We start from the raw sequence: 13,852 nt of genomic DNA on the forward strand, positions 1-13,852 counted from the left end.
GCTACCGAAAAATCACGACTGAGAAATATCATATCGGTCATCGTACGAAACAATGTGGGTCAAAAAAGTTTCCACACACCGCAGAGGTTTGAAGTTTCTGTTGCTTTTCCCACGCCCTCCTTTCATCCCTACGATCTGCATCCCGCACCCAAATCGACTGCGGCCTGCATCTCCTCTGCTGCCCAAGGGCCGGCCCCTCGTGCCGGCATCGCTCAGCTTTACACCCAAAGAGGAAAATGCGGTTCCCGAGACATTTGGTTTCATCTGCAAGGCTTCCTCACGCTAAGGGAAACGGGGTATGCTCTACAGTCTTAGCACTTTAGTGAATAGGTCGGTACGGGAACGTCATTCCTGGTATGAACGTTTGAACGGGATGAGCCGGGAGCGCCGGGTGAGCCGGGAGCGCGGGGTGCGCAGGGTAGCCCAGCGGAGGAGTATGGATATGAGGATAAAATCCTGGTGGCAGAGCGCTGTGGGTCGGTTGCTGTACTGGACCTGAAATCACCAGCTGGAGCAGGCTGTGGAGAGAAATTCAGACAGGCGTGAGGATTACCGAGAGAAGGCTTTTGTCATGGCTCTCCCCAGCCCGCAAGGGCCTGGCTCTAAGGACAATTCACAACCAACACACAGCGCTGAGGGGCAAGAGGACAGGGACTCAATTACGCTCTTTACAGCTTCCAGCAGACTTTTTTTTTTTTTTTTTTTTTAACTTAGTTGTTCTTTGCAAAGAGGCAAAAAACAAAGAACCAAGGGAAGGAATAGCCAGCACTGCGTGCATGAATAAAGGCCAACTTCCAGAAAGCAAACACTTTTTTTTTTTCAGGATATTTTGTTTCAGCAGCCCTTAAGTGCGTGTCTTGGAATACGGATCAAAAGCAACGCAGCGTAGAAAGGTCTCTTACTTGTTATGCGGTAGCCTGGAGCACACAGTCCGCAAGTCATCTGAAAGAGGACAGAAGACAGAACAATAAGGGTAAAGCAGAAATGAGAGTGATTTTCCTCTCCGCTCTCCTTTCTAGGAAGACAAGATTAGTGAAAAAGATCCAGTCATCAACAGATTCAGAGTCCCATCCTCAGGCCAAAAACTTCCATAGGAGAGAAAGTATTTCTCCAACTCACCAGTCACTACCACAGCTTTTTGCGCTTGACACTTTACTGTATGCTCAGCATTTCACCTACACTGCCGCACGGGAAATCCAGCTTCATCTCAAGGCAGACCAAGCCTCAGCATGGAATTTGCAGTATCAAGAAGTAACTAAGAGCTAGGAAATCCCAGCTATGACTCTGCCCACTGAATACGGCATTTATGAGACAGGCATTAGGTCAAAGCAAGGCAAAGCTTACCTAATTCCTGGTTTGCATTAAAAAAAAAAAAAACCAACCAAACACAAAAAACCCAGTGCTAGTGTAAAGAAAGGGTTGAAGTTTGGGTTTTTTTTTTGTTTTTTTTTTAACCACTTAATGTCTTTTCCACAACATTTCTTGGCAATATCTGTATGCCTCACTCCTTCATGAGCTGCTTCCATCTCTTCCTTCATCCCACGCAAGGAGTACTTCTTCCAGTCAGTTTTCAGATATTGATGAACCCTTTGTATTGGCCTTTCCAAAGCAGAACAGCTAGAACCAAGGTTTTTAGCAACATATTGTGTTGCTGGAGTCCCTTCAGGAACAGCTTGAGAAGAAACCCCTGTCTTGGTAGATAAACGCTCCCCCAAAACACTGAAACAGCTGGTATTTCAGCAGGTGCTTATACTGAATTATTTTCCACTTAAACAGTAAAAGAAGTGCTCAGCATGTACCAGGTGAACAGCTAGGAAAAAACACAGCCAAAATAAGCCATCAGCTAAAAAAAACCCTCCACTTTTCTGCCTGTTCTTATTACACCCAGGGCTACTTTATGAAAGATGAGAAATAACACTGACATTTGACCAGCAGCACCGGCTCAGCCAGGACAAAAGCCTCAGGCCCCTCCCTGCTCAGGCAGAGCCCGCTCTCCGCGGCCGGGGTCAGCACGAAGCGCCCAGGCTTTGGGGAGCTCTGAGCCTTCCGCACCAAGAACTGGCTGTTTTCAAGAGAATGTATCAACAAACCAGTATGTCTGGCCGAGCCTGTGCTGTGTGAAGGCACTTCCCTTTCTTGTCTCTGCAGGTCTTTCAGAGAGAACCGGTACTGGCAAAAGGAAAGAGAGGTGAACGCCACGTTAGCAGGCTGCTTTAGTAAATTTAACTGAAATTACACACTGTAACGGGGAGAGCTGAAGGCTCAGGAGTTTCAGCTGAACAGTTCCAGTCGGCTTTTCAAATTTGTTGTCTAGCACACCCACACCATAGTTTATCTACTTCATTGTCTCCTCCAGCAGGCAAGCTCAGAGGAATCAAACTGAAACACAACTAAACAGCAGTTTTAAAATAACTACAGTTTCGAGGGGGTCAAATTTGTCCCCGTGCCAGACACTCAAATACAACTCCCTCGTGCACTCTGCAAGGTAGCTCAGCTCTCCGGTTCTGCAAAGCAATGCACCTGCAGTCACCTGCATCAACGATCTCTCCTTTCTTACTCTCCATCTAGTTGTTTTTCCTGAAGTTTATCCTGCACTATCACTTCCTAAGAGCAGCAAACTACTACTACACGTTGATCTTTACTCACTCCATCCCAAAACTGCCTCTTACAACATCCACGCACTGGAGGAAAAGCATCCCGTGCCAGGGTCTCTCTCAGCCCCACCGACAACCTACCTCTGGTGCACAGGAGCGCTCCAGATGCCATGGCCACTTGCAAAGCCTGCGCCAGTCTGTCTAGAGCCAGCTCGATCTCTTTGGACGCGTTGAGAGGATTGAGTTCGTCAGATAGTCTGTTAATTTCCTCGACGAGCGGAACCACGTGGTCAAAGGGTATTAGGCCCAGGCGCCCATAAAGGTTCTTCTCCGTTAAATGCCCCTGAAGCATCATGAGAACCTGCAGGACACTGAGATGCAGTTTTGAGTACAGCTGATGGCAATCGCTGTCTTCTCCTGAAGCTGAGTCCTTGGCAATTTTGGCGGGGGGATGTCCATTTGAGAGAGAGGCTTTCTTCTTCCTCTTATAAGCCAGGGGGGCCTTCACACACCAACGGATCAGTCCGGTCAGCGGGGTGAGCTCTAAAAACCCTATTGGCAGGTTGGCTGCAATAGGAGTGTTCAGAAAGGTGATGAGGATCAGCCGGGGGTCTTCAAAGATCCAGGAAACGATCAACTCCAGCAGATCCGAAGGAGGGATGAGGTCATCTGAAGATAGGAAAGATATTATTGAGTAAGCTGAGCCTCACGCTGGAGCACAGGACAGCGGTCTTAAATTCATCTCTCTCACGTGCCCTTCCTGCGCTGTCACAATTACAATTTCAAAACCTCCCCAATTCTGCTGCTTTTTTTCAAGACGCCAAAGGTAGGTGCTCATTTGTCCCACGTTCCTGTCAACTTCACCTTCTCCATCACCAGATGCCAATATTTATCCCCTTTTCCAGCAAAGCTTCTTTTGTCATTTTCTCCTCTCCCACCCATCACCTGCTGACTTGTTCTCTAAACTCAGTCTCCATTTATCCCTTGCCTCAGGAATTGCAACGGGAAAGGGAATAGGAAAAACTTGTTGGCACTTCTTTCTCCTCACCTCAATCATTTAACTATTTTCCTTTAAGACGTACCTAGATAAGTATGTCTTTGTGCAAAAAACTTAACACATCACCACATGACAGGTAAAGGATTATAAGATTATGTCCATTCTGGATACAGGATTGGTATTTTCCAGTTCTTAGTTTTCCTGAGACCCCTGAGCATCACTGCTGTTCGTGTGATCGACTCCTCTCCTGGGCACACGCTGGAGACTGCCTAGTTACAGATCACGCTTTGAAGAGCGAGCTTCCTTGTCTCGTGTCACCAGTAACATCACAAATAAACCAAGGGATTAAAAAAATTACTTCCTATAGCTCACGTCATTTCCTTTCTGACATGTCTTTTCATTAGTTGGATGGACTTCCAAGTGGTTGCACAAAACATATGAAATATGAGGAAGAACATGCTACAAGCTCTACCAAGTATTTCTTTTGAAAAAGAAGTCTAAGCCTGCATCTCTCTCTCATTAATGCCAAGCTCTTGACCTGGAGAAGACCATGCAAAACGTTTCGTCTACTGATAACAAATAGTATTTGCTTTTTCGGATGATACCTGATGTTGGTATTTAGCGTTGTTGCCTAATCTGCTGCGGGCTCTCCGTCTCTCTTGTTGAGTAAAGGTAAACCAATCTTATTTTAGACACCTACACGTTTCTAGTGTCTGAGCAACAACCACCTGAGACAGGTTGTATCACTAGGTCACACACGCAGTTAAAGAGCGCAACAGAGGTACGCAGGTGATTGCATTTCTCCTCACCAGAAATCTTGCTCCAGCTTAGAAACAATCAGAATTTGTGTTCCCCCCCCGCTTTTTGGAAGGGATCAGACTGACAGACAGCCCTGAGTCTTCCTGCTGGGTAAGCGGCACACAATAGGGAGGCCAAGCCCAGGCAGATTCAGCTTTCGCTCCTAGAGCCGCTCAATCAATAAGGTGCCCACGTCCTTTGCCCTTTGTGTCAGGTGTTACCTGGCTGCTTTTCCAGCAAAGATTCTCCCTTCGTGGTTGTTTCTATTCTCATCGCAGTGAGAGACAATGCAACAGCCACACCCCAGAGCTGCTTCTAGCCATAATTACACAGTAACAAGCAACTTCACAATGTCAGCACTTAACCCACTTGCAACAGTTAATTTGTGTTGCATTATCCCGCATCTCTTACTTCCAAAGACACGGCTCGGAAACACCTACCTGAAGAGAGGTCGTAGAGAGCTGTGACGGAGGTGATGAACTGGCAGCAGAAGCGAGGACTGGCGCTGAATATCTGCCTCAGCGTCTGGATGGAGCCCGGCACCAGGTTGCAGTAGTCATCGACCAAGGCTCGGGCCAGCCTCACACAGTACATGGCGGGGGTTCGCTGCGGGGGCACGGGACGGCAGGGGAGGAAAAGTGGATTAAAGCCGGTCACAGAAAGTTCTAACGAGGTGGCTTTAAAGCTCGCATTGCCTAAACGCTCTGCCTGCCCACCTCACCCGGCCACTTCGCTGTTTCAACATCTGTTTCCACTTTCCCAGAATTACAGCGCGCTGTTGCTCTCTCTGCACAGCAAAGATCCGCTCAGATAGAAATAAAACGACTATTTCACAATATTGAAATAGGTGGTGATATGCTGCATTTACAACACCTGTAATCTAAAATCTTTTACACCAATGTTTTGACTTAGATGGAGATTTTTTTACTACTTCAGCAACACAGTTCTGTAGTTTAACTAGTGCAGTACCAGAACAACTACTTCAGTAACCTCTCAGTGACAGCTGATGGAAAATTTCCGTGCAATCCTGTCACTTAAGAGCTGTGATCTGCAAAAAACTACACCTCCTTCTGCCAAACAGGTCGCACCCCCTCCTGGTGGGAAAAGAGGGACCCCACAGGAACGGCACCGGTGTGCCTCCTGCCGCCCTTCCCTCCCAGCACACTCTTTCCGCTCGTCCCCTTCCATAAATCAGGTGACTTCTGCACACCCTGCAAAGGCAGCAGGAACAACGATGCACTTCCCAAGGTCCACGGTGGGGAATCGTAGTGGGAAAGGAGGAGACACGGGAGATCCCTGACACACTGCATTCACAGAAGACAGACACAGATATTTTGTGCCCAAATCTCAAGACACTGAGCTTTTTGGATGAGTTTGCTTCTTCTGCCATGCACAAACTTGCATGTCAGGCACAGTTTATTTCCCAGACTCCAGAGCTGGCTTCTCTGGGCAACGTGACCATGAACTGCCAGGGTTTTGTTCCCTGTGTTGGCCAAACCCTCCACTGATCCATTTCAACGTGCTCCGGGGAGAGGGGGCAGAAAAATTAATAAAGTAAAAAAACCCCAAATTTTGTTCTGCCAGTGCAGCACACAAATGGATCGGCAGCAGCTCTACCCTGACCCCGGAGCGAAGGAACGGACAGAGGCACAGACACAGACGTGGGGTGAATGCCGCTGCGGCACACAGCTGTTACATCAGCTTAAGCTGCCACAGAAGAGCAGCTGATGGCAACCAGCTGTCACCAACCGTTAGGTGACACTCTGCCTCGGTTCACCCATACCCACGGCAGCACGCTCCCTCGCTCTTTCCCACAGACGGCCCTGCCTGCACAGAAGCTGTACCTGCAGCCAGAAGGCAGCACACTCCAGAACAGGAACCCTACACACAGCCACCGCCATGGAAACCAGCTTTCCTAGCAAAGCCATCCTGTTGTCGTCTGCTTTGTTTCCTTGAGGGCTGAAGAGAGATGAGAAAATGATCTGCCGCACCGAATCCTTGGTCTGCTCTTGGAAATAATTGCACATGATGTCAAGGAGCTGAAGTTCCTGAAGTGAATTCAATCTCTGAAAGAAAACAAAAGCAAAGCCTCAAAGTATACTGGGGCTCTTGAAGAATCAAGAGCTGCTTTGGTGAAAGACAGGAACGGTAAAGGCCAAGAGCTTCCCTCAGGTGTTAGAAACTCAGCCTGTGAGCACAGTGCACACAGTCCAGCTTGCTGAACCAGCACTGCATTTACCTAGTTCCACTGAAAAGCTCTAGGCTGTATCTGAATACCTGCACACCCAGGACTGGTGCTTGCTGCACCTCCAAGCGCTGCCTACAGACTGAGCGATCAGACCCATAGCAATACTGCCGTGAAAAATATTTCCTTCCTCTCCAAATAACAGCACTAAGGGCACTGCTGGGGAGGTGGGGTTACAGCTGGGCTCAGCAGCCCGCTGGGCCCACGCACTCCAACACTGAGCAGCAGCTGTGGTTTCTGGTCACTGCTCTCTGGGAAGCCCCCACCTCAGCTCCAGCCCACCCGCAGCCCCCTAAAAACCCTGGCACAGCTCAGCTCCAGCACGGTGAGGCTGTGGGCAGCCCCCAGGGGCCTCGGGACCCACCACACCTCTCCGGGGTCCTGCCTGGTCTCCCAGAGTCCTGGCCAGTCCATCGGGGTTTTGCCAGCCAGCCCCTCCCCGCCAACCCCCCCCCCGCCCCCAGCACCCCAGGGGCGCTGCCCTGTCCTCCTAAGGCCTCTGCCTCCTGCAGCAGCCATCCCAGGGACCCTGTCCTGAGCCCTTGGGGCCTGGCCCTCCACCGCCTCTCCCTGGGGCTGCGTCCGGCCTCCCAGGCCTTAGGCGGCCCGCAAGGGTGCCAGCCCCCAGGGCCTACCCTGCTTCCCCGGGGCCGCGGCCTCCGGCAGACCCCCCCCCCCCCCCCAACTCCCCGTGTCCGGTGTCTCAGGACCCCGCCAGGCCTCGCCCCTCAACCGCCCCGCGGCCGGGGCCCACCTTGGGGGGAGCGCCGCGCTCCTTGGGGACCTGGAAGAGGAATTCCTCCAGGAGCTCGGCGGGGCCCTTGTCGACGAGGGGCAGCGGGGCGTTCTGCAGCTGGCTGCTGAAGTAGATGTCCAGGTGGTACAGCACCTCCTTGGCGGCGCTCAGCGCGTCCCGCCGCAGCAGCGAGTGCCGAATGTCGCTCATGGCTGCCACCCCACCGGGAACGGACCCCCCCCCCCCTCCGCCCTCCTCCTTCCCCTCCGGCCCGGTCCGGCCCCGCTCGGCGCGGCGCGGCCTCCCACAACGGCGGAGGCGCAGAGCAGACAGGCGCTACGGCGGCCCGCGCAGGACAAAAAGGGGAAAGGCGCGGCCGCCGCCGGCAGCGCCCCCTGGCGGCCCCACTCCGGCCTTGAACTGGGGAAAGCCCGGCCCTGGGGCCCGGGAGGGAACTGGCCCCGAGGGGATTTTGGCCCAGGGTGGCCCTGGCCTTGCGGGGGGGTCTTGCCCTGGGGACAGCCTGGCCCTGGGGAGGGTCTCGGCCCGAGGGGGCCTGGACCTAGGGAGTCGCAGCCTCACTGGTGGGGGTCTCAGCCCACCCCTGATCCCGCTGTGGGGAGCGGGGTGCAGGCCCCGGCTCTGCTCTGGGGGATGCTTGACCCCCAGGGAGGGGGCTGCCAGGGCCCCGCAGCCCCTAAGGGCCCGGCACGACCCTTTTGGGAAAGGCAGCAGCTGCCTTCGGAGACGGGAGAGCGCCGGGACATCAGCCAAGGCCGCTGTGGCAGGGCTGGGGCGAGCTGCCAGAGCACGTAGGGTGGGGGGCTGCCACCCCTCAGCATCGCACGGGCCCCTCTGGGGATGCGGCCTGTCCCCCACTGACCTTCCGTCGTTTTTCGGGAGTCCCAGCTCGGCTCAGCACCCAAAGACCAAAGCTGGCAGGGGCCGTGCCGGGCCCCCAGCACCAGGCTCCTGCCGGTCCTGGCTTGTTGGAGATGTGAGGTACCGGATGCGAACAGTTGGTTTTGGTGAAATAAACAGTTTTTAAGAGAAATCATAGCTGGTGATAAGTGAGCTGCGCACACCCTGTATCTCTGGGATTCACTTACACCTCGCAGATCTCTTATTGGCGTTTTTATTGATTCAGGCACGTTCCTGGCCTTGCTGTGGCGGGAGGTGTTGGCACTGGTTGAAGGGGTTGTTTTTTCACCGGGCAGACCTTCATTTCCGTGAAAAATGCCATATGGAGCCTGCGGCCTCGCGCGCTGCTTGGCTGGGCGCTCCGCTTGGCAAGGTGAGCCTGTCCCTCCCCATAAATGCGGGTGCAGCTCCTTCCCCTTCCAAAGACCTTGGACGACACCAAAGGTACGTCCCGCTCCCCTCTCCTCCTGCGCCACAGGAGCTCCCTGCTCCGATGTCGCCTTTTCCAGCTCTGCTTAATTTTGCCAAGATGCTCTGCCAGGGCTGAGACCAGGCGCAGCTCTCACCTGGCATGGACATGGTCCTCTATGGGTGCCCTTGTCTGGGGGGCTGCGGAGGCTGCTGCATCCCCCCGGGAGCGGGGAGGATTTGCAGGGTTTCGGGCAGTTTGCGCCCTGACCGAATCAGAACATTGCCAAATCGTGGCATTACTGAATCGCCGCGTTACCAAACGCGGGGACTGCAGCGTTGCGGATGGTAGCGTTTGCAGCTGCAGCCGGGACGCAAGTGGGGAACAGGGAGGATTTCCCAAAGGAAAAAGCAAGCCTGGGGTCAGCAAGCCCTTCCCTTGGGTCAGGCTTTGGGCTTGCCAAAAGCTGGAACGTTTGCCGATTCTCTCAGTCCGTCTTACCCAGGCTCCCGGTGGGGCCGGGCGCCCGGGGCACCTGGGCTTGGGCAGGGCTCAGATCCCGTCCGCTGGTGAAATATTTACCCCAGGACGCTCAGTGCCGTGGGAAATACTTCCCAAATGCCTTTCCCCGTGGGAGGGAGCTGCCGCGCTGCCTCGGCTGGGGGTCCCAGGGGACCCCAACCTGGGTGAGGATGGAGCAGGGGCACTGCTGGGGAGCAGGGGGGTCAGGATAACCCAGATGAGGGTGCTCCTGGCGGGGATGGGGGTCGGGAAGAGTGCCAGGGGGGACCCATCGCTCGCTCTCTCCCAGTGTGGCTGCTGTAGGATCTTCTGGGTCTCCAGTGCAGACCCGGGGAGGGGTGGGAGAGGCACAAGCCAAGGGACCTTGGTGTCCCCAGCCGCTGCTGCCCGCCCTGGGCCAGGAGAGGTGTCCCGGCTGAGCGCAGCGGATGAGGAAGCCACCACTCTGCTTCATCACACAATGGCGTTTGCTCTTATGCCGGTGAATTATCCGCTCCAGCCGCGCGGGCGGTCTGGCCTCACTCCAGGAAGGACAGGCAGGATGAGATCCCACGTGAGGCAGGAGCTGGGTGGCTGGATGGGGGTGCACCATCCCTGGGTCCTGGTGATTCACTGGAAAACGGACGCATCCCAGTGAAACCAGAATACCCTGGCCACCCCCGTCGTCTGTGCCAAACTCCCCTCCCAGGCAGGAGGGCTGAGCCCACCCCTGCCCCTCTGCATGCAGGATGGCATCCTCAAAGCCGGTGCTGTCGCTGCTGGTTGCGGCTCTCCTGCTGCACGCGGCCACTACGCTGAAGATCAGCGCCTTCAACATCAGGGTGTTTGGGGACAGCAAGATGTCCAACCAGACTGTCGCAGACATCATCGTCTCTGTGAGTGCTGGGGGGCAGAGGAGGAGTCCTGGCTCCTCTCTGGTCTCTGAGATCCCGACAGCTTGAAGCAGCTGGACACCAGGCATCCATCCATCCAAGTGTCCATCCATACACCTGCCCACCCATCAATCCACCCATCCACATCCCCCTGCTCCATCACCTATGCCTCCATCCATCCACCCAACCACCTGGCCACCCATCCACCCAACCACCTGGCCATCCATCCATCTGTCTAAGCCTCCATCCATGCCTCCATCCATGCCTCCATCCATCCATCCATCCACCCAAGCCTCCATCCATCCACCCATTTTCTCTTCCCCCATCACCACCTCCAACCCTGGGCCATCTCCACTCTTGCGCGTCCCTAGCCAAGGATGGGTGATGTTCGGTGCTGCCCAGGTTCCTCGCTCAGCAGCCTGCGAGTGAGGAGCTGCTGGGATGGTGGGTGGTAGACAGATGGGTGTTAGAGGGTGCTGTGTCGCTCCAGTGTTCTTCCGAGCCAGAGGACACCAGCAGAGGAGCTCCCTCCCTGGCTCTGGGGTTCCCGCTGCCCTCCCGTTGCCAGCCCGGGACCCTTCACAGCCCAGGCACCCATAGGTTCCGCCACGAGCAGCTCCCAGCCATGGGCGAGCAGCTCTGAGCTTGTCCCCCCAGATCCTGTCGGAGTACGACATCACTCTGGTGCAGGAGGTCCGGGACGCCGACCTGAGTGCCGTAAAGAAGCTCGTGGACCAGCTCAACAGGTGACTCCAGTGGTGCAGAGCAGGAGGTGGGGCAGATCCCGGCTGGTGTCTTGCTGTGCAAGCACCTCCAGCCGGGCCAGAGGGAGCCCAGTGGGTGCTGGGGGGCACCAGGACCCTCCTCACACCCTCTCCACATCTCACTCCCAGCGCGTCCCGGCACCCATACAGCTTTTTGGCCAGCATCCCCCTGGGTCGGAACAGCTACAAGGAGCAGTATGTCTACATCTACAGGTGAGGGATGCTGCCAGGGTCCAGCATCACCTCAGTGGCCACCAAAGGGTGGTGGGCACCTCTGGAGGCCTGGCTGCGGCAAAACTGCCCCACTCCCCTCCCTCAGGTCAGACTTGGTCTCCGTGCTGGGAAGCTACTACTATGATGATGGCTGTGAGCCCTGCGGGACTGACGCCTTCAGTAGGGAGCCGTTCATTGTGAAGTTCTCCTCGCCCACCACACGTGAGCAGAGCCAGCGTTGGGGGCTGCCCGGACCTGGCACAGGGTCCCCTCCGCGTGGGGCTGAGCCTGGAGCTGTGCCTGCCAGGCGGGCCGGGGGGGTGGGTTGCACCCCGGAGCCCAGCTCAGGGGCTCCACCAGGGTCCTTCACTGCCGAGGGGCCTTCTCCCTCCCACGGGTGCCCAGGGGTCCTGGGTACCAGCCCAGCATGTGCCATCTCCTACCATCTCCCATCTCCTCCCGTTGCCTGTCATCTCCCACCGTGCACTCTCTCCGGTTGCGTGCCATGTCACGTCTCCAGTTGTTTCCCATTGTGTCCTGCATCCCATCACCAGCCACCTCCCACCTTGTGCCATATCCCACCATCGGCTTCCTCCAGTTGCGTGCCATCCCCACCAGGTTCCACCTCCCACCTTGTGCCGTCCCCTACCCCGTTCCATCGCCTCCACCTCCCGAGAAACTCCCTGGGGCACACACGCTCTCCCTTCTCTCTCCCACCCCTGTCACCTTCCCAAAACCACGGCAGCCGCACCCGAGCCGGGGGCTGACAGCCGCCTGTCCGGCAGAGGTGGAGGAGTTCGTGATGGTGCCCCTGCACGCCAAGCCCGACAGCGCGGCAGAGGAGATCGACGCGCTTTACGATGTCTATACCGACGTCGTCGACAAGTGGGCGACTGACGTAAGAGGCGGCGGGGGAGCGCGGCTCCTCCTCGGGGCAGCCGGGCGGGCTGGAATATGGCCACCAAACGTCCCGGTGGCTGTCCTGGGGTGGAGGTGTCCTGCGGGAGACCTCTCGTACCCGTCGGAGTGGGTGCCACCATGGCAATGTCCAGGCATGGAGCTGCTGGATGGGGGCTTGTCCTCCTGCGCTGGGGAGAACCAGGGAGGGTCCGGTAAGATTTTAGGGAGCCCTTGCTGCCCCGTAAGGCGGGGGACAGGGACACGGCACGCTGCCCCGCAGAACATCCTCCTCCTGGGCGACTTCAACGCTGACTGCTCCTACGTGGCCAGCGCCCAGTGGCCGTCCATCCGCCTGCGCTCCCTCAACACCTGTGAGTGGCTCATTCCCGACAGCGCCGACACCACGGTGGCCGCCACCACCGACTGTGCCTACGACCGGTGGGTGCCGCGGCGGCAGCGCGGGGGCTGGCGCAGGGCGGACCAGCGGGCGCTGACGTCCCCCATGACGCCCCGGCAGCATCGTTGCCTGCGGCACCGCGTTGCGCCGAGACATTGAGCCCGGCTCTGCCACTGTCAATGACTTCCAGGCGGCTTTCCACCTGCGGAGCGAGGATGTGAGTGAGGGGCCGGGGCACGCGAGCCCGCCGGCACCAGGGTCCAACCCACCACGCCTGCCGGGAGCGCGGGTGGGCTCCCTGCTCCCCGGGGTGCACCTGAGTGTGGCTCAGCCCCAACCCCTACCCCCATGCAACCCCTCAGCCTGAGCGTTTCAGGCTCTGGCCCAAATTTTGGAGTCGGGGCGCAGTGTTTGTGTCCCAGCCAGGCAGGAGAGCAGTGGTGGGTGCAGCCAAGCTCCGCTGCCTCTCTGCTTTCCCTCCGCACCCAGGCGTTGGCCGTCAGCGACCATTTCCCGGTGGAGGTGACCCTGAAATCCCGCTGAGTCCAGCCCCAGCGGCTACCGGGACACCCCAGCACGCACCCGCGTCCCTCCTGGAGCCTAAGCAGCACCAGTGCCGGCCAAGCCGCCCGCCACCTCTGCAAGGAGCCGCTCTTCAGGGTCTCGCGGGAGCGGGATGCTCTCCGCTTCCATTAAAAAACGAGCCTCGTCCAGCCCTGCAGCTCTGCCGGGAGGTCCCTTCAGCCCCAGCAGCCCCCCAAGCCTGAGCCCCTCGTGCCCTTCCCACCGCTGAGAGCCCCGCACCTGTGGGGCCGCAAGCACCGCTCCCTGCTGACAGGGTGCTGACGGTGAGGGTGGGGGGAGGCAGAGGACGTGAGTCAGCTCCCAGGGGGTTCGGTGCCTCCCAGGGGGGTTTCGGTGCCGGGGGACACCGGACTCATCCCGTGACTGGCTGTGAGGATGCAAAACCCAGCAGCATAGGCGAGAGCCCAGCAAGCCCCAGCTTGAGCTGCCATCGCCTTCCTGCCCGCCCCACTGCCGGCCTCCCGGCAGCGCCACCTGCTCTGGGATGATGCCATGCGCTGGGGTGACGCCATGCACCAGGGTGACACCATGCGCTGGGGTGACGCCATGTACCAGGGTGACGCCATGCACCGGGGTGATGCCATGCGCTGGGGTGATGCCATGCACCGGGGTGACGCCATGCGCCGGGGTGATGCCATGCACCGGGGTGATGCCATGCACCGGGGTGACGCCATGCGCCGGCACGGGGGACGCTGGCTCCGCTGGGGCTGCTTTGGGTCACCAGTGGGGCTGCTTTATGTGACAACTGGGGCTGCTTTGGGTCATGAGTGGGGCTGTTCTGGGTGAGCACTGGGGCTGCTGTGGGGGTTTGCAGCCGCCCCCTCTTGCTGAGGCTGCCGTGCTCAGCCTGCCTGACCCAGACACCCCGTCATTTCCTTCTCTCCCCTCTAATTGCACCA

At 57.3% G+C, this 13,852-nt stretch overlaps 2 protein-coding genes across 3 annotated transcripts; one reads left to right on the forward strand and one right to left on the reverse strand.

Moving 5' to 3' along the window:
* Positions 1-83: 83 nt before the first annotated feature.
* Positions 84-7,610, reverse strand: INTS15 (integrator complex subunit 15). Of its 2 annotated transcripts, XM_086759978.1 has the most exons (6): positions 7,389-7,610; positions 6,234-6,455; positions 4,830-4,995; positions 2,736-3,263; positions 903-942; positions 84-518 (listed from the first exon to the last, which is right to left on the reverse strand). In XM_086759978.1, exons 1-6 carry the CDS (start codon positions 7,578-7,580, stop codon positions 320-322), a joined length of 1,347 nt encoding a protein of 448 aa, XP_086616104.1. In that variant the 5' UTR covers positions 7,581-7,610; the 3' UTR covers positions 84-319. The 2 variants fall into 2 exon arrangements, with proteins under 2 accessions (XP_086616104.1, XP_086616105.1); XM_086759979.1 differs by lacking the exons at positions 6,234-6,455; positions 7,389-7,610 and adding an exon at positions 5,600-5,793.
* Positions 7,611-9,950: 2,340 nt separating this feature from the next.
* LOC104476831 (deoxyribonuclease-1-like) lies at positions 9,951-12,981 on the forward strand. The gene is made up of 8 exons (XM_086759925.1): positions 9,951-10,097; positions 10,752-10,840; positions 10,988-11,071; positions 11,178-11,293; positions 11,857-11,969; positions 12,252-12,409; positions 12,489-12,585; positions 12,858-12,981. The coding sequence occupies exons 1-8, from the start codon at positions 9,951-9,953 to the stop codon at positions 12,909-12,911; spliced, it is 858 nt and encodes a 285-aa protein (XP_086616051.1). The 3' UTR covers positions 12,912-12,981.
* The last annotated feature ends 871 nt before the right edge of the window (positions 12,982-13,852 follow it).

The sequence above is a fragment of the Chlamydotis macqueenii genome, chromosome 15, assembly GCF_036417535.1.
Source record: "Chlamydotis macqueenii isolate bChlMac1 chromosome 15, bChlMac1.mat, whole genome shotgun sequence".
Lineage (NCBI taxonomy): Eukaryota > Metazoa > Chordata > Aves > Otidiformes > Otididae > Chlamydotis > Chlamydotis macqueenii.